Genomic DNA, 18902 nt, shown 5'->3' with positions numbered 1-18902 from the left:
CACCACAAAGTGGAAATCTTTGCTTGGCCGTTTGGTCAGCAAAGTCGTCTTATAGTCACACCAGCTGCACTGATGAGACCTTTTAGGTCGCAACAGTGGCCATCTGTCTGCAGCTTACACAATGAAATGATTTAGTTTTAATTATTTTCCTGTTTGGGCGAAAAATGACAAAACGTGGCAATTTACAGGGTATAACTCAACGTCATCAAACACAGGATTTTTTCCGGAAAGCAAGAGCACAAGGAAGAAAAAGGGTCTACAGTTTTTAAGCGGCTGTAATTTATAATGTAAGCAAAATTTATGCATATTGTTTTTCCACAAACCATTTTCACCAGGCATTGTTGTCTGTCTGGTAACAAAAAATGTGGACCCGTGTGCGTCAACAGCTTTGGGGTCTAATTTTTCAACATCAAATGGTTTGCACAAACTAAAATGACGTTCAGGTTCACACCCCAAAAAAATTAAGGCGTGTTGTAGAGAAATTTTGTCCGCTACATGTTAATAGAGATCTTGCATGTGAGTCATAGAAATCGTAAGACTTTTTGCATATTTTAAATTTTTTGCCCTCATCCGGTGTACATTCAACTGATTCGATTTAAGATTGATCGAATTCTTCAAATTTACAAAAGTTTTCAGGAAGTGTATTTAAACGTTGATGTTTGCCAGGTTGTTATTTGGCAGGATGCGATTGGGACCATACATTCAACCACACACAAATTAATAAATACATTTTATGCGTATTTTATGCTAACATTAATATACTTGATTCGAATGATTTGGAAATTTTTTGGACAACAACTTACAAACTTGTAAACTGGTAAGGCCTACTTGTGTTTTTTTTTATTACTTTTGGCCTTTCGTGGCAATTTTTTTAATTTAGAGTTTACAGCTTTTTAATTTTTTTGACAGGGTGTTGGCAAAAATGAACACGGACATTTTAAATAAAGCTGCCATATTTGAATTACAATATGAAATAGCGAACATCCGTAAAACTTATCCTCAACAAATTGCCAAGTTGGAAACAACAGCTTCAAAGAAGTTTTTCGAGGAGCTGCAAAATTACAAGCCACAATTAAAACCAAAGCCTGTTAACATTCCAAAGAGTGTTTTTGAAGCAACACTTTCATCACAGCCAACTTTGCTTGCTGAAATAAGTAACCTTGAGGTTGTAATATATATACAATTCAAAATACAATGCACATTTATTAAACTAATGTTTCCTAGGAAACTGCACAATTTGGAAGAGTGCTAGATTCTCAGACCACATCAAAAAGGGAAAATCGTACCCAGCCATAAGCTCAAAAATGTCTCAATGTTGATGTTTGAAAATCAGTGATCCAAAGGAAAGAGTGGTTTCATTCGGTGCATTTTTTTATTCTTTTTCATTGTCCTTATTGTTTTTATCATACGGATTAAAATAAACGTCTATCTTTCATTTTGTCAGACTGTCCAAAATCCAAACAGGTATACATTTGCAGATAGAAAGCGAAGTTGTTCAAACAAGTAAATAAAACAATAATTGGAGACACAAAACCATTATAAGCTTTGTCACTCGTAAAAAAGTTATTTCAGTGGATCTATGAATTTAAACCTTCAATCAGGAGTTGAGTTGAAAAGAGAAACAATTTTGTTTTTGTCGGAACTAACATAGAACGTAACGACTTTTGCAGACATAAAATCACATAACTAAAATCTTTTCAGAATACACACAAATATGTCTATTTACAAACTTTCAAGGTATATGCATCAGATAAGCTATTGTTGTCCTGTTTGCAGCAGATGGAGGCATTTTTCCAAGTAATCTATTGCTGTAGCCACATCTTTGTACTGTAAGGCACTGCCAGCATACTTGCACATCTTTTCAGCATCAGCAAAGTCCTTGGAAGACAATATTCCTCCCTGACTTTGTGGTTCTGGCTCATATTGGGTTTCTACTGGTTCAGGTTGCTTTCTTGGTGCTGGTTGCGGTTGGGCTGACATTTCAGGGGCAATGTTGGTACCTCCAGAGGAATAACTTGTTCCACCATAGGATGTTGATGGTTGCTCATCACTTTGAGCATTCTGTGAGACAACACCACCCAATTCATCTTCAAATTCACCTGTGGGGCCTGGCTGTGGTGTTTCGTTGTTTTTCAAACAGTTGTGAATGTAGGTGGCTTTCCAGCGTGCATACTTGTGCTGGGTTTTTATTTCATCCGAAGTTTCTTCTTTGAAAACAGAGAGAACATCAAAGAGTATCGATGAGGTGTAAAAACTTTTAACAACCTGCTTGTTGAAAATGGATTTTCTGTCTTGACTATCAGCCCAGTTAAAAAGTTTTTTAGCAGCATCTTCCACAACAGCTTGACCTGTCATATCATCCAGGCCATCACTCAGTTCTGGATCGGCCTTAATATTCTTATGCATCGACTCTTGTTGGTCCATTAACTTTGTAAGATAGAGTTTTGATTCTTGGTTTTTTTTGTAATCTGTTCTAAGCCCAGCTTGCATAGCATATAGACAGCAATAATAGGAGACCACTGGGTCTTGCCGGTTTATCTCAATGGCAACTTTTATGTAGGGGCGGATGGTTTTTAGAAATGCAGGAATTGGAATAAGAGCTTCCATAATGCTCCTTAACAACTCACCTTTCCTACCAAAAAAACAGACTTTGTCTCTATGTAGTCCTAAAAAATATTACAGGAGTGAAAATAAACCAGGATTTTTTTTCACTTTTATGACAGAAACTCTCTGTTTAAATTAATGTACCAAGAAAAAGTTTACCAGTAAGCAGTACCAATACTACCATATATCTAAAATCTTAGCTTCCCTAAATAATACTCACTAATAGCCCATTTTTTTCAGAAAATACAACTTTTCAAAGGTAAATGTTACATATGCAAAATTTCACTGTAAGAAGGTCAATTTGGCCAAAGAATAGGTAACTCACGGTTTTTGACAAGAATTTTTTCAGTAATATTTATAAGGGCCATATTGTCTATCTAAAAGATTTACAAAACCGTGAGTTATGTTCCTTACTATCAAATTGATATATGCGTGAAGTGGTCAAAAAACTACCAAACATCAAATACACCGAAATGCAAAAACTTCCGCCAAACAGTTCAACCCCGACCCGAGCCAGAACGTACGGGAGTCTGGAGTAAACAAACACTCGTAATAGAAGTTCCGCAAAATTCACATGACCTCGCGTAATCAATACAAATATAGAACACCGAACACAAAGTTTATAATGCCGTGAGAATGAAATTTTTTTGCGCTGCGAAAATAAGACAGAAAAAATGTCGACTTTTTCAAACAAACAAGTAGTGCCAAGCTCATTCATCTTTGGCAGCCATGACTTTTTGGCCAATGGTTATATTTGCTGAAACATCTCAATATAGAAACACTTTCCCACTCGGTTATATTTTTTAAAATTTGGTTTTTCATGCTGTGGGATATTTTCGGAATTTGATTCAAACGCAGCAAGAAACCCGGTTCATTATGACGTCACTTTTTAAATCCCAGTCAGCTGATTACATAAACAGATAACTCGCCCAACGGCTCGGAATTGCTTTTTAGGATGTGTGTTGTGAACGTACATTGTATACAGTTCCTTTATCAAATGCATTGTGCACTTTAATGTGAATGCAAAAATTATGGTAGTAGACAGTTTATGCGATGGCAGCGCTGATTTCACAGCTTTGCTTCCGTTTTACGTTACTGAGGAGATTTTTTCCGGTATGGACGTTTGCAGCGTCTGTCGTTCTACCGAGGTAGTTTCCTTTGCCACCCCATGCAAGCACTGTTTTAACCAGGTATTTATTTGTTAGGTATCGAGAGATTGGTACAGCCTTATCAACGGATCCACTCATATATGGAGGAACTTGTGCCACAATTTAAATGGGAATATGCACAGATACACAAGGACTGTGCAAGAATGGAAGGTAACTTTGCATCTCTATTGGTGTCATATTCAAATGAACACACTTCTTTGCCCTTAGTTTACTGCGAAACAGATGTACAAGACAAACAAGTGCAAAACAAAGTGGCTCAAGGGAACGTTTAGTCACATTAAATCCTATGCAGATTTAAAAGACTCCAACTCTTTCTGTAAACTTTCAAAGGAAGATTGGGGAGATATTTTGCAAATGGAGCTGGCGCGGTAGCATAGCAGTTGCCAAAGAGTTGTTCTGGTTTGCTTTGCTGACTCAACAAGATTTTTTTTTAGATTTTTTATGAGAAACATAGGAATATTTTTTATAGTAAGCAGGGGCTTACAATCATATACTTTATTTGCATGTTGTTTTGTTCCATATTTAAAACCAGTGTTGTTTGTGCTGTAATTTATGCTTTGTTATTAGTACCTTTTATGTGTAACAAAATATAGTACTTCAAGCCAAAATTTAAGAAAAGTATTGTGTTTCCTTGTAAAAAGTCAAGAACATTGTAAATAGACATGAACAAAAGGGGGTTCAATTTATTTCTATGAATGCTATAATGTTCAGGTCAACATCTCACGGAGATTCAGAACCTGTAGGATTTGCATTGGTCAAAAAATCCATTAAATAATGACAAACTATGTTACCTGAGCTGGATTTGTCAATTTCCTTATCACTGTCATGTACAGTGAGACTGATTTTGGGCATCATTTGGACTTGCATAGACATACGCCTCACATCTGAAAAGTTATAAGTGTTAATCACTTTCTAAAAATAAGCACAACCTAGCACATATTAAACTATACTTTCGACAGCAGCCATGCTTCTTCTCCGGACTGATCTATCAATGTTCAGTGTTGGGGTTAGCAAAGAATCTGAAAATTTCAATTATTTCCTGTACAATTTAATCATGTGAAACTAAACGAAATGTATTGCAATAACTGCAACACAGAACATACGCCTTTGTGACCCTTTTCTTCCCAACATTTGGCTAGGAAATGATCCAATAGATACCTTGCTTTCTTTGCCAGCATGCAGTATCTACAGCCAAAACTACACTGTACATGGCGCTTAAGGTCAACTCATAGGACAAAAAGATCATGGCAATGTTACCTTTATTTGTGGCTTATGTTGGCGTTCTTCAACATGGACTTTTAACCTTCTTAAAAACCCTCTGATGTAAACAGATCCCTTGCCATCAGTGGATTGATAGTATATAAAAATGCAAGCACCCAAAATACCAAGGGTAACCTAGTTTATGTTAGACTCAAGGTACTAATTGGCAACATTGAAATAAAATGAAATAGAAGAGATAGTTTTTGTCTTACCAGCATAATTGTAAAGTGTGATTTTGCATTTAGTTCAATACCAATCAGATGTATTTCAAATGTTGTAGTGAAGTCACAGTTGGTTGAACTGTCAACACCATAGTTTGATACCTCAATCACTACATAAAATTCTGAAAAGGGCAATAAATGTGAAAAATTTACAACATAATTTTACAGAACAAAACCCACACAAAGCTGCAGACTGGGTGTGTACACGCACTGTTTCGACCTGTAAGGTCTCATCAGTGCAGCTGTTGAGTGGCACTGTGCTAGCTTTTACACAAGCAGGCACACTAGTCTCCACTTTGTGGTACCTTTCGGTGTGCCGGCTAGTGTAAAAGCTAGCACAGTGCCACTCAACAGCTGCACTGATGAGACCTTACAGGTCAAAACAGTGAGTGTACATACCCTGTCTGCAGCTTTGCAATAATATGGCTTTCTTGCACATATAAAACCCACACAAATATACATATATTGGTCCTTTTCCTTGTTCAAAGCATTTAAAATAAATTTCCCAGGCAGTACAATGTAACACATCCCAGCAGTAACGAAAAGTAGCTACATTAAAAGCAAAAGCTATTTATTACTTACAGGTAGTGTACACCTGTATCATTGGGATTGCTAAATGCTAAACATTAAGCAGGGTTGTAGTGATAAATACAAAGATTTTTCCTTCAAAAATAACAAAATGTAAAAAGTATAGGACATTTAAAATAGCTTGCAGTACTTACCGGAGGGGTTGGAAACCCCAAATGGAATGCTGCCACATGGGGAATCAAGTCTGCATTCGAACACAATACTCCAAGGGTTGCGGCCATCGAATATTAGCTGTCCAGTGTCATTATCTTGCATGGAAGTCGATGCAGGATCCAAAGGAGTCCACATCAGACTTTGCAATTTTTTGCTGGCAATCAATAAATACTTTTTTAGTTCAAAAAGTATCTTATACTGCTATTTTTGCTGCCAGGCATACTAATTAATCAGAATTGTTCTTTTGGCACTTAAGTTTCTGCATTTATTGTGATAAAATGCATTATTGTTGATAACCCTGAGGAAAGTCTTGCCGGATGGCAGACAAAACGTCGGTTTCAAATAAAGTGCCAGAAGAACAAAAGTATCTTATTTTTGTATATATTTTAGGAGTCATAATTTTGGTTACTTGATTTCAAATTATTTAAAATAAAACATACTTGACTGTCAAATAGACAACAAGACGTATTTACCTGTCTCCGGGCATGTAGTTGTACAACTTAATTTCTTCCTCACTGTAGTATTGAATATTCTCATGGTACCCGACACCACCTCCGATAACTTTCAGTGTGAAATTGCCATTAAATGGAATTCGTAACCCGGTGATATGGTCACTTACATAAAAGGCTGCAACGAATTCTGACAAAAAATAATCAATCCTAATCAGTTATCTCGTTCTGACAAAAAAACTCAGTTTTTTTTTAACTTCTTAGGACATTTACCTGATGTTGTGAAGCAAGGCACTCCATCACTTACTTCATAAAGGCATTGAAAATCATCAGTCTTTCCTCTATCTGCTAGCAACTGGACAGAATGATCCCAGTCAAAGCTTAGTGAGAGAGCAGGTGGGCAACCACCCTCCACAATAAAGTCAACACCTGATAATAAACAAAAGTTTTACAGCCAGATCTGATTTCATATACATGTGAAGCAAATTATGTGTCATTTTTTTGCAATTTAGGCGAAAAATACAACGTACATCAAATAAATAATAAATATTTTGTTCATATTTTAAACCTAAAATTGGGCCTTTCAGACAATTGATCTTTAAAAACCACATTCATTGAAGTGCTTCTCAATATTTCACAATTTTCACAAAATGTACATTTTGAATATTTTCAACGAGTTTGCACAAAAGAAAAGGAGGCACACAAAAGCCAACTGTTGGACAAGAACTCAATGGTTGATGCACTTACTTTGGGTAGGTTTGGTTGGGTGCCAAGGTTTGATTTTTATACCAACAGACTGTAGGTTATTCCCTGAAGGACGTTGCATTAGTTTACAGCCTTTAAGAGTGACCTAAAATGTTTTATACTTGCGTTGCGATTAATGTGTGGACAACCAAACAAAACTAATACCCAATTTTAGTAACAGACTATATATCCAATTTATACCTCAAAGATGGTATTTATTGGTCCATCATGTCTTTGAACTTTAACATCAACTATACCACTTTGGGATAAGCTCACAAGGAGTTCTTGCTGCTCTGGTGCAGACAGTAACATATCGGTTGTTGTTAACAGAGTAAAGTTGACTCTAGTCACAAAAATACACAATATGAGATAAATTAGTAAATAATGTAAGGAATATTTATAATAATCCACGACAGTGATTGCACAAACTGTTCAATTTATGCAGAGTTACCATATTTAAACTGATGCTTACACAAGCTTTGCATCTTTATCAAGATAAATCGTGTTTGGAAAAACGCAGGTTTCTGTGGCAGTGGAGCGATCCATAGCATAGTCATGCATTGAGAAGTATGCCTGCCAAGCATGATACGTTACCAGGTTGTTTGCTGACAAATACTCCATAAACTTTTCGTGGCCAAGGTTGTTCACAAACCACATGTTCACTATATCATGTTTCTTATGCCACCAGAAATCTTTACCAATATTCTGCAACAAAGGCACATATGTATAAAATTACCCATTGCATAAGCAGAAAGTGGGTATTTGCAAGCAAGCCCAAATCAGGCCCAAAAAAGCATAAATAAAAAAAACTAAACAAGAGAACCACTACCAGCGAAAACATGTAGGTTGAATTTTTTTATAAGGTTACTTATTAAAAATTGGTGGAAACCATTTATTAACTTTGCCTTATTCTACCTGTTCAGTTGTAAGCTTGTGAACAACTGCCCTATATGCCTGGAACAAGCCTTCTGTGTCTACGCGAAAATTAGCTCTGGCCACAAAATGTTGGGTTTGCTGAACTTGGGAAGACTGTGGCACAGACGGCCACACTCTTGGGGTGTAAAAGGTATGGATTTGTGTGCGAGAAAACAGAGTAATATTACTGCAATCAGCTTTCAGGATGACAGGATATCTTTCCTCTGCAAAAAAGCATGACTATAATTGTGATTAAAAGTTTAATTTTATTTACAGAATTTACAATTGTTAATGTGGTGATATTGTGTATTAAAGTATTCACAAAACATAATATCAAAAGGTTTAAAAAAAATTTACTTGAAGGCTAGTTCGCTGCATGTCATTAGTAATGTATTCTATTTTTTATACCTGGGAGTTCACTGTTGACTGGTACAGGAATACGTTTCACAGTTGATCCATCATAAACCAGCAAATAAAGTTTATGAAATGAACTGTAGAAAAGACCAAGCACATTTGTTAAGGCCACTTGTGACAGCTGCTGAACACTGTTCTCATTTTCAACCATTCTAAAAAATCTCTCAAAACCAAATGTAGTTCCATGCAGCAATTTTCCACTCTCAGTCAATAAAGAGATGTCACTGCTACTTTTTTTACTCACAAACTGCACCACGACATCATTTGTGAGATGAAGTGTGGAGGCTGATAAGGGCATGACACAAGCAACACCACTTCTGATGTCATATGCAAGCAGCACATTGCCCCATAGATACACATTTCCATCTGGTAATTGGCTAAAACTGATTCCTCTGATATTGATATTAGCACCTATACAAATATTTTGTCTTTGTTATTAAAACTTTCTCTTCAAAGGCTTACAACAACTTTACCAGTGTATGTCAAACTTGATGTTAGTAAAACAACATTTTCATTTAGTGTATAATCGATTGGTAACTTTCCATGAATTTCTGTAAGTAAATGCCATTCTCCTGATCCTAATTGACCTACAATAAAATCCATAGTTAATTTTCTATCACAAATCTCCACCGCACCTCCTGTACGATTATTGACCAAAAATACCACCTGTGTATTTTGCCAACAAAAACTTTTGGGCAGTAATATGATGTAGTAGGATGTACAACACATCACCACCATGGTTGTCAAATGAATGTGCCACAATGTTTGCTTCACCAGCACTTCCATTTACATATGCTAGAATGCTTCTACCTGTAGCATCTACCAGCTGTACAGCAGTCGTAGCCTTGTCAAAATTTTCTATGAAATTGAAAGCCAGGGAACCACATAACAATGTATCTATGCTTGCACAGAGCTACAATCCTTGCCTATGTTTGATCTGGGTACTGTAAGGAAGTATGTTGCATCAAGTGTTGATAGTATAATCTTTCTGAGCAGCTCTGACACACTGACATGTTTTGCACAAATAGCCTGACTGCCATATATTACTGGCTTTACCTCTGCTGTTGGTGCAACTATCCAAAATGTTCCACTCTAGTTGATAGAGCACATATATTGAGCAAAAAAAATACATTTTATCAATGATGCATTATGCAAGAAATGCAACATCAAGTTACCTTGGAAAAATAAATAAGATGATCAGAAAAGGCATATGCTATCTCAATAATATTTGCACAAATCTCGGTTGTTGGTATTTCATTAGGGATCTGAAAGTTTTATTAGAGACCTAGCAACATATAACGAATATGATATTAAACTTTTCAACCTGTTTTACAACTGAATGCTTGTATTCAGTTGATGAAAACACCAGCATTCTTGATAGAGCTACTACAGTAAGTGGAAAATGAAATAAAACTGGTTGAATGAGGTTGTTTGTTGGATGTGAAATGGCAGGCAATGTTGCTGAATGCAAATGAGCATGTTTCACAACAAAAAACGTTTTTCTGAAATGTTTATTTAATTAATTTGTGTTCTATAAACAGCTACAACAAAGTTTTACCTGAATTCCTTTATCAATACAGAACCAGAATCCATTGTTTCAATCTCTAGTAACATACCAGTTGTGTATTCATTCACAGGAAGTGGGCACCTCCATTTTACACTGGACAATTCTGAGCTTGTTTCTGGACCTTACAAAGGAGATAAACTTAAATGGCAAAAACTGGTAAATACCACTTCCTCCTACTTATTGAAGTAAGAATGCTTTGTAAATGCATTTCCACTTTTCCTCCATCGGTTACATTACTGTTGGGTAACAAAGTAACTTTAACCATTGGCGCCAAACCCACAAGCATCATATGCCTCATCATCACAAACGAAACCTAAAAATTAGAGTGTTTAACACAAAAACCGGCAACTAACAGCATCAAAACGAGATTTACCTCATTATTTTCGTCCTGAATGTGTATTTCCAATAAATGTCGACTAGTGGCAAACGTTAGCTGCTGAAATTTATCCTGTTAAAATTGTTTGTTTAAATGTTAAAAGTCTAACAAACTATAAAATTCTAAACGGTCAGAAAACATGAGGAAATGTAACTCATACTTCGGGTAAAGTTGCAAAAGGAAGATAGTCGTCGTCGTGAGAAGGGATTGAGATTGAATCACGACTGATGTCATTTGTTGAATAAATAGGTGTTGCTCTGTTATCTTGTGTTAGAAGCGTTACATCCCAACGGTACTCAGAACATTCGGATTCGAAACCAACGAGCAACACAAAAAATGCTGTTAAAAAACGTCCTTGGGTAAACATATCTCCCGCGAAAATGACGACGTTACTTTGTGCAGATCACCACCACCTTATTTTCCTCCAAACACTCCAAACATATTTTTATTACGTAACAATACAACATTTGTTTTATTTTAAGTCGTAAAACTAGCAACCGATTAAAAATATAAACAGTTTTCGCGAGAAATATAAATGTGTTGTGTTTCGTTTCTATCGGTTGCTAGGAAAATAAGGTGGTGGTGATCTGCACAAAGGCCTTCGTTTCTACGACCAACAAACATCAATAAAGTTTTGCAAAATTCTTGAGCAATTAAATTTATGTTGATGTGTTTACATGCAGTAATAAAGTGAGTTGTTCATTTAATGACATACATTTTGTTTGGTAGAGTTTGCATGCTGTTTCGTGCAATCAATCAAGCGGAACGAGTTAACTATGGGTCAAACATGTAAAACTTTCCTGGCAAGCAATGTGTGCGAGGTCAAGTGAACTTCTTTGCGAGTTTGCGATTCGCATTTGGAAAAAATGCTGCGGGTGTTTGTGCCAGCTGGAGGTTGTTGGTGGCGCAGCATGCGTTCACATGATAAGGTCGGCGAGCCAGTCGGTGGGATTTGTCACGGCTATTAGAAGAAGAGGAAATATACCAAAAAGTATTAAGCAATATATTGCTCGGTCGACGTTGCTGATTAGAACTACATGACAAGCCTGGAGAAAATATGATTTTTGAGTACAGCAAATCGCGTCTGGTTGGATTATGTGGCATTGTTATGGGACTTAGCATGTTTTCACTTTTGTTTTGCTCCATGCAAATGCAGCAAGAGGCTGCAACTGTAACAAAATTCGAGAATATGATCAAAAGTTTTACTGTAGACGTACAGAAAACAGCAAGTGATGAACTCCAGGATTTGAAACAAGACATGCTATCAATGTTTAAGGTTGCGATTGACCCAGAAGAAAACATGAATGCTACTCAGCTTATTACATCCAAGGGATTACCCTGTGAAGAGCATTACCCCCAAACATCAGATGGTTATATTTTAGGGATGCAAAGAATACCACAGCCATCAAAACGTCACTTACCTGTGCTGCTAGTACATGGCCTGCTGAGCTCATCTGATTGCTTCTTAACCAACCTCATCAATGAAAGCTTGGCCTACATATTATACCAAGAAGGCTATGATGTGTGGCTGGGAAATGTCCGTGGAAACAGATACTCTAAGAAACATGTCACAATGTCACCAGACCAGTATAAATTTTGGCAGTGGAGTTTTGATGAAATGGGACAGTATGATATTCCAGCAATGGTGGACTACATTATTAATGCAACAGGCCATAAAAAAGTGAATTATGTTGGACATTCGCAGGGCAACACATGCTTTTTAACTGCTGCAATGTCCCTGGGTGAAGCATTCTCCAAGAAAATTGAAGCCTTTGTAGCACTCGCACCTGCTGGTCTGGTTTCCCATATGTCATCACCTTTGAAGTATTTGAAGTACGTTGCAAGCGACATTAACTTCCTTTACCGACTGTTTGGCGAAGGTGATTTTTTACCCAACAACGGCTTGTTGGTGATGATATCCAAACTTACCTGCCCCCATGATGAAAAATATTGCGAAAATGTGCTTTTTCTTATTGGTGGAACTGACTTCACCAACACCAACTTATCTAGAGTTCCAGTGTATGCAGCTCACAATCCTGCTGGAACATCTACTAGAAACATGATACATTGGGCTCAAATGGCAGGCAACAAGGAAAACAAGATGAAATATTTTGATTACGGACATTGGTATTCAAATCTGTGGCATTATGGACAAAGATACCCCCCTACTTATGACTTCCACAACTTTAAAGTTCCAGCATACATCTTTTGTGGGGGTAAAGACACCCTTGTGGTACCAACCGACTGCAATACTTTAAAAAGCTTGCTGCCATCTGTGGCTTCATATAAGTTTATCCAGGATTTTACTCACCTTGATTTTATTTATGCTTTGGATTCACCTTCCGTTTTATACAGTAAAGTTGTGCAGATTTTAAATAACCATTAATGACTTTTGTCCACATGTCTTCAATGCCATAAGTTACGTTTTTTATTTGGTTTGTGTGTTTGCATGATTGCAAAGTGTTAAACCTGTACTTGCAATATGTGGTATTTGTACTCAGTTCCAATGCCTTGTTGCCTTTAATGTTGTATTTATTGTTCAGTGTACTATGTGACATACTTGTCCTTGTGATGATTGGTAAAGCTTTTTGCATTGCCATGCAATTTGCCTCTATAATTGCATTTACCTTGTGGTAAACCCTGTACTAATAACTGTTTAGTTTAGTGGAAAGAATCCATTTAAGTTACACTGTATACCTTTGCCAATGTATAGTATTTTGTGATTGTGTGTTTTGCTTAAATTACATCGTAAATGTAAAACATACTCTGTTTTAATTTGGTGCCTTTGAAGTTGTGCAAAACATCTAATTTGGAGCTTTTAGGATTAGGTTGTAATTCAGATAGGCCTGACATGTTGACGCACTGCTCCAATGGGTCCCCACGCTTTCAGGCTGTCCAAAGAAAGTTGGGCCCAGCCCTATGTCAATGGTTCAATTGCATCAGTGGCAGCAGAAATAGTCACATTCCCACTTGATTTGGCAAAGACACGACTGCAAATACAAGTATGTTTAGTGTGTGGTTGTGTATTGCTCAGGTTGACTTTTGATGTATTTTGCTTCAGGGTCAAGCAATTGATACACGCTACACTAAACTTCGATACAGAGGCCCGATACATACTGTTGTTAAGATCTTTAAGTATGAAGGTGCACTGGCTCTTTACTCTGGGTATGTCTATTTATTTACCAAGAAAAATAAAAATTGTGTTTCTGTGCCTTCGTTAAGAATTAATTAATAACAGTCTGCAATACCACAATAAATTTTTTTCTCATCAAAGTAATGTGTAATATTTTTAGTTTGGGACCAGCTGTGATGCGTCAATGCTTCTATGGTGGATTGAAGCGTGGCTTGTATGAGACTTTACAGAACTCATACACTGGTAAGATGTGATCATATTGTGTCGGCACCTGGACTGGGTGGCAGCTTTTACTACCAGTTGTAATTTACTCCTGATTACAGTGCTTTAGAACATATTGTTGTTTTTAACCTGTGGTACCATTGCAACAACATGGTTCATTTGAGTTCGTTCTAGTGCTACATAATATTTTTCTACATTCACTGCTCCATTTTTTCACAACAGAAAAACACATTACATCTCCAACCCTCACGACCCTTTTGTTATTGTGCTACATAAGTGGTAACCAGATCTACATTTTCTTACAGGAGCTTCAAATGTTGGCGTAAACTCCATTTTCGGCTTTACCGCTGGAGCATTTTCATGTGTTTTATGCAACCCTATTGATATATTAAAGGTACATAATAACTGCATCCTTTACATATGCCACTACCTAAACATTGAATAACCATGTTTGTGCACTTGAAGGTTCGAATGCAGACGCAAGGGGTTAAACTGTCAACAAGTGTCAAAGAACTCATTTACAAGGATGCCTTCAGAGGCTGGTTTAGAGTGAGTTTGTACTTTAAGTTTGTGACCATTACCGTTCTCCAGATTGCCACGTTTTCTTGTCTGAATACATTTACAACCTTACCACACAAGTGCCTTGGCTGCGATACCAAAAAAGGCAAAACATAGCATAAGTATATTTTTTATAATTACAGGGAGTCACGCCCAATATGTGGAGGACGGGGTTTCTGGTGGGCAGCACATACTCCATTTACGACGAAATGATGCGTGTCGTCCGCAGTTGCAACGCCAAAGAGGGCATTTTTACCTATATGATGTTAGTCAATATACGGTTCGCTGTGCGCTGCAGTTTTATTACTCTGTGTCACAGCTGGCTGTTGGCTTTAATTGGGCCGATCACGAGTGCCGCTTTTATGTAATTCCCTTGTTGGACTTTACTACGAAGGGATAATGCCGTTTTATTGTTCCGCAGGATTATCAAAATGTTCACTGAAGAGTATTTCATCGAAACGACCCGACAGGCCGTTGTGCACTGTTATTGTTACATCTAGCTAAGCACTGCAGATCACGGTTTTAATAATTGCAATTGAAAAACATAATGTATGTGTGTATTTTTTTAAGATCGGCGTTGTGTGCGTCTGTTGTCGGAACATTGGTGGCGAATCCGTTTGATGTTTTAAAGGTAAGCTCAGAATTACATTAAGAATGCACGCGTTTTCGAAAGTAAAAACAACACACAAAATTTTCCAAAAAATTGAAAAGCACATATAATATACACCCTATCCAATTGGTATCCAACGTCACAATTAAAACAGACATTGAAGTCAACAGAAAGGTTGACCTTCATTACGTGAGAATTGCAAGCAAGCTATTTCCATTGACCTCTTGTCGTTTCAGACCCGATTGATGAACCAGTCACGTAATGGAGTACGTTACAGAAACGCGTTTCACTGTTTTTGCGAGGTATGTTAAGGAGGATATTTTTACAGGGTTTTGTATTTAAGCGTCACCTGCATTGGGCACTGTGACCTCGCCATACTTCCGATAACCCTGCTAACATAGTGCACAAAAGTTCCTATATAACTTTAATGCTAATATAAGTCATCCAAACTGCCAAAATGTGCGACAGGCTTCTATTTAAAACGCTTAGGCAAATATGGATGCAATCATCAGCTGAGTAGTGAACATATACGGTTTCCGTATATGCTAAAACTGAAGTAAGTGTACCACGTTAAAGGGTAAAGTCCACACATGTGCGACTGGTATATGGACGCCATAGCTTGTCTCGCAACAGTGCTGTTTTGGAATGGACAATTCTAACAACCTGTCGTATATATACGATATACAAACCCGCTTATCGTATTTATAAGGCAATGTTAACGAAGCTTATTACATTTGAAACTCACAGCATTCAAAATATTGAGTTTAAACTATAAATCACACTAATAGTTGATAGTTTTTGAAAGATTGTCCTACTCGATTCCATATAAACCGCCTGGAAGCGCTTTGTTCTGCTAAAACAATTTCCAAAATTCAACCTTGTTAATCTGTTTCACAGACATACAAGGCAGAGGGCATTCGCGCGTTCGGCAAAGGATATTTCACCCTGCTCTGCCGCTCTGTTCCGTGGCACTTTGTTGTATCCTTTTGCTTTGGTTTCATGATTTGGTTCTTTTTGTGATACCGAACTAACAATGTGGTATCGTGTAAGAACTAGATTAAAAACCATTGATGTCCCCTGGTCAGTGTGCGTTTATACGCAAAAACATTCTACACGTTCACAAAACGATACCCTTATTGTCGGGTAAATCTGTGCGCTTTTCACGTAGAGCTGCTTCGATACAGTTATTGCAAAAGCATACCTCAATATTGCACACAATTAACAAGTATAGAAACGTTTTTAAATAGTAACACGTTTAGTGCATTTGATAATTTCGCTTGAGCAGTATGGACTGGGCGTTTGATACGTGTTTTCAAAATAAGTGCAGTCGAATATTTTCTATTTAAACCTGTGAAGGACCGGATCAATAAAACTTTCCTTAACTTGGGTTTCGCGATCGAAGTTTTTTCTAACCAACGAGTACCTTTCCTGATGACATCTACCGTCGAACTGCTATATCTGCACAACACCGTTTATTATGTCTTTGTTTTTATTATCATGCTGCTTTCATTATTCCAGGGCTGCTAGGAAACGAATGTTCTTCATCGTTGTTTCTCGAACTTACGTAATCCGTTTATTTTTTCTTTCGTCCACCATTCGTACGCAAACTAATAAAGGTTTGTACGTTTTTACCTTTGTCAGTTTTGAATCTCTTCACGACGTTATTTCCGTTGGACAGCGTGGTTTGTATGAATTCTGGGTGCGTGGTTAACATACGCAAATAACAATTCAAAACAGAACGTCACACACGTAGCACAGGGTCGTTTGACACAAGTAGTACAATAAATATTGCTTAGCACGTAATAAGGGGCTACAAAATTAGTGGTCGAAGAAAAAAAAATAGTGCTTGTTTTCCCCTTCTTGGATGTTTTCCGATGAGTTCAAATAACACTAAGCACCTCTATCGCTCTTTTTTCCGCAAAGAACCACAACAAAATAAACGGTGACGCTTGTAAAGCAATCACAAATACAGCACTGTACCGCACAGTAAACCAGCAACACGCCACTACGATCCATTATTCTTTTTTAGCGTTTCCGAAACATCTCGCATCGTCCGCAACACTTCTCGTTGCAAGCCGACCATGCTTTCGATAGCGTTCGCGATTCTAGTCTGACTTTCAGCGAGCAGTTTCAGACTTTCTGGCAAGCACAGAAGAGAGTCAATTGGCACCTCGAGTGCCCCGTCGTCGGGATCCCGATGGCTGTTAGAGTCACCATTAAGTGTACGAGGGTAGAGGCGTGCAGTTTTTTGGCGGAGCGTTGCGAAGGCAGGGATTGCTTGTTCGGGAGGGTCGCACGCATCGTCCGATATGCACTCGTTGGCATTCTCGTCTGCGAAGTCATTGCCGACGTCGTCGTACAGTATCTCCAAGCAAGGTACGTTGGGTGAGCCGCGCCCGGGCAAAGACACCATTGTTGGCAAGTCCGGGTAAGGCTGCATGTCCATTCGCGGTCGTTTCTGTGCCCTTGGTCGAACATAACTACTGCTGTATGCTTTCATCATCACCACCTCCATGTTAAGCAGAGTTGTCACCTCTTTGAAATCAAGCAAACCTGGCTAAAAGATAAAATATGGCTCATTATTTTACAATAGAGTAGTGGTTCTTAACCATCTATGTTTAATGGTCCCACTCCAATAACATGACTCTCTGCTCATTCCAAATAACACACAAGACAAGCAAAAACAATTTTATTGAATTTTATATATTTTATGAGCAGACCAAACTTGGGGGGCACGGAGAACACCTGTGTCCCCCAGTGCCACTGTTGAAAAAACCTGCATCAAAGTGTTTTATACACTTACATGCTCCAGACCATCATCGCCAGTTCCCAGTATTGTGGATGGATCACCAAACACCTCTGATGCTGGTGGTGAATCTTTATCGTTCCCATTCTGTTTTTCATATTCTGTTATGATAACTGACACATTAGGCATTATCACAGTTAAAACAAAATATACACACATTTCGCCAAAATACACATACAAACATAACATTCAAATACTTCTACACCACAGAAAAGCACATGATGATTCATAAAAAAATGAATTATGAATCCTACCAGTAGCTTTCCTGCATAGATCCAGCGCTGCTCGTCTTGCAGACAAATGCTCCTGTGAACCCAAGTGGCGCACCAATCTTCTAACCCGCCAACCAGATGAGGGTGGGCCATGACCTTCGGCCCACCTGCAGCATTGGGATGTGGGTACTTTGCTGTTCCTGCACAACCTAAAGACAAAAGACTGCATTTGTACAACAAAGCTGATTGATACATCTGTGTGAAGAACTTAAAATTATAACTTACTAACAGTCACTGTTTGTACCTGCTAGTAGTAGTAGTAGTGTTTATGTATACATACCATACATGGCAATTTTTTTTCAAAAGCAAAATACAAACCTTGACATTAGTGTTATTACACCTGTGTTATTTACCATTTTGCACTAACAAACCTGCAAAACGTGAAGTTTTTTGTTGGGTCATGGGAAAAAGATGGAAACTTCTGACTCCACACAGGGCACCATCTTCGACTTTCTTTTTCCATAGTTATGTTTACTTATCGCGTGACGTCACGAAAACTAACATGCCGCGACTGCTTTCGTAAACAACCAATTATTAGATATATTTTACTAAAACTTTTTTGCACACAACCATGTTGGATCCGGTGCCCTCGGTGCCAACAAAATGAAGGCCGATATTCGATGATCCGTGACGAGGGTTTATGTCATTATCAAACAACAGTGACAGCAACAGACACAAATTCATGCAAAATATGGCTCATAACTTTTTTTACCACATTTTTAATTTTATATAAATTGTTAGGGCCGCACAGAAAAGTTAAATTGTAATATATGCAGCGCGTTAAGCATCAGTGATTTGATCCAATGATAAAGGGCCTTTACTGTGTCGTATGGACTTCGGT

At 37.7% G+C, this 18902-nt stretch overlaps 7 protein-coding genes and 1 long non-coding RNA gene across 10 annotated transcripts; 4 read left to right on the top strand and 4 right to left on the bottom strand.

Annotated features, from left to right (window-relative positions):
* Positions 1 to 614: 614 nt before the first annotated feature.
* On the top strand, positions 615 to 1440 carry LOC145889046 (uncharacterized). Its single transcript, XM_082979924.1, has 3 exons — positions 615 to 817; positions 910 to 1165; positions 1225 to 1440. The coding sequence occupies exons 2-3, from the start codon at positions 923 to 925 to the stop codon at positions 1294 to 1296; spliced, it is 315 nt and encodes a 104-aa protein (XP_082836050.1). The 5' UTR covers positions 615 to 817; positions 910 to 922; the 3' UTR covers positions 1297 to 1440.
* On the bottom strand, positions 1184 to 2662 carry LOC145889045 (vacuolar protein sorting-associated protein VTA1 homolog). Its single transcript, XM_082979923.1, has one exon. It carries the CDS (start codon positions 2605 to 2607, stop codon positions 1756 to 1758), a length of 852 nt encoding a protein of 283 aa, XP_082836049.1. The 5' UTR covers positions 2608 to 2662; the 3' UTR covers positions 1184 to 1755.
* An 872-nt stretch (positions 2663 to 3534) lies between these two features.
* Positions 3535 to 4378, top strand: LOC145889653 (F-box only protein 48-like). Its single transcript, XM_082980646.1, has 3 exons — positions 3535 to 3752; positions 3810 to 3923; positions 3981 to 4378. Exons 1-3 carry the CDS (start codon positions 3636 to 3638, stop codon positions 4143 to 4145), a joined length of 396 nt encoding a protein of 131 aa, XP_082836772.1. The 5' UTR covers positions 3535 to 3635; the 3' UTR covers positions 4146 to 4378.
* A 67-nt stretch (positions 4379 to 4445) lies between these two features.
* Positions 4446 to 4954, bottom strand: LOC145889654 (uncharacterized). Of its 2 annotated transcripts, XR_014399522.1 has the most exons (4): positions 4877 to 4954; positions 4724 to 4792; positions 4565 to 4657; positions 4446 to 4510 (listed from the first exon to the last, which is right to left on the bottom strand). It is a non-coding gene; the product is annotated as an uncharacterized LOC145889654 (long non-coding RNA). The 2 variants fall into 2 exon arrangements; XR_014399521.1 differs by having other exon boundaries at positions 4461 to 4657.
* A 61-nt stretch (positions 4955 to 5015) lies between these two features.
* On the bottom strand, positions 5016 to 10827 carry LOC145890058 (cation channel sperm-associated auxiliary subunit gamma-like). The gene is made up of 17 exons (XM_082981099.1): positions 10621 to 10827; positions 10458 to 10532; positions 10262 to 10397; positions 10076 to 10205; positions 9574 to 9590; positions 9184 to 9375; positions 8991 to 9104; positions 8512 to 8928; positions 8104 to 8327; positions 7661 to 7893; positions 7390 to 7531; positions 7192 to 7294; positions 6718 to 6873; positions 6469 to 6634; positions 5977 to 6149; positions 5246 to 5376; positions 5016 to 5168 (listed from the first exon to the last, which is right to left on the bottom strand). The coding sequence occupies exons 1-17, from the start codon at positions 10825 to 10827 to the stop codon at positions 5016 to 5018; spliced, it is 2769 nt and encodes a 922-aa protein (XP_082837225.1).
* Positions 10828 to 11271: 444 nt separating this feature from the next.
* On the top strand, positions 11272 to 13282 carry LOC145890712 (gastric triacylglycerol lipase-like). The gene is made up of 2 exons (XM_082981853.1): positions 11272 to 11872; positions 11972 to 13282. The coding sequence occupies exons 1-2, from the start codon at positions 11518 to 11520 to the stop codon at positions 12844 to 12846; spliced, it is 1230 nt and encodes a 409-aa protein (XP_082837979.1). The 5' UTR covers positions 11272 to 11517; the 3' UTR covers positions 12847 to 13282.
* Positions 13283 to 13322: 40 nt separating this feature from the next.
* On the top strand, positions 13323 to 16517 carry LOC145890715 (brain mitochondrial carrier protein 1-like). Its single transcript, XM_082981856.1, has 10 exons — positions 13323 to 13462; positions 13522 to 13625; positions 13754 to 13836; positions 14121 to 14209; positions 14281 to 14364; positions 14517 to 14638; positions 14944 to 15004; positions 15220 to 15285; positions 15881 to 15961; positions 16386 to 16517. Exons 1-10 carry the CDS (start codon positions 13331 to 13333, stop codon positions 16413 to 16415), a joined length of 852 nt encoding a protein of 283 aa, XP_082837982.1. The 5' UTR covers positions 13323 to 13330; the 3' UTR covers positions 16416 to 16517.
* LOC145890713 (uncharacterized) lies at positions 16442 to 18649 on the bottom strand. Of its 2 annotated transcripts, none has more exons than XM_082981854.1 (4): positions 18433 to 18649; positions 18044 to 18210; positions 17787 to 17890; positions 16442 to 17540 (listed from the first exon to the last, which is right to left on the bottom strand). In XM_082981854.1, the coding sequence occupies exons 1-4, from the start codon at positions 18522 to 18524 to the stop codon at positions 16989 to 16991; spliced, it is 915 nt and encodes a 304-aa protein (XP_082837980.1). In that variant the 5' UTR covers positions 18525 to 18649; the 3' UTR covers positions 16442 to 16988. The 2 variants fall into 2 exon arrangements, with proteins under 2 accessions (XP_082837980.1, XP_082837981.1); XM_082981855.1 differs by having other exon boundaries at positions 16983 to 17540; positions 17787 to 17876; positions 18433 to 18589.
* Positions 18650 to 18902: the final 253 nt, after the last annotated feature.

This window comes from Ascidia mentula, chromosome 2 (genome assembly GCF_947561715.1).
Source record: "Ascidia mentula chromosome 2, kaAscMent1.1, whole genome shotgun sequence".
NCBI lineage: Eukaryota > Metazoa > Chordata > Ascidiacea > Phlebobranchia > Ascidiidae > Ascidia > Ascidia mentula.
The sequence above is the reverse complement of the archived record's forward strand: the minus strand, read 5'-3'. Positions and strand labels throughout refer to the sequence as shown.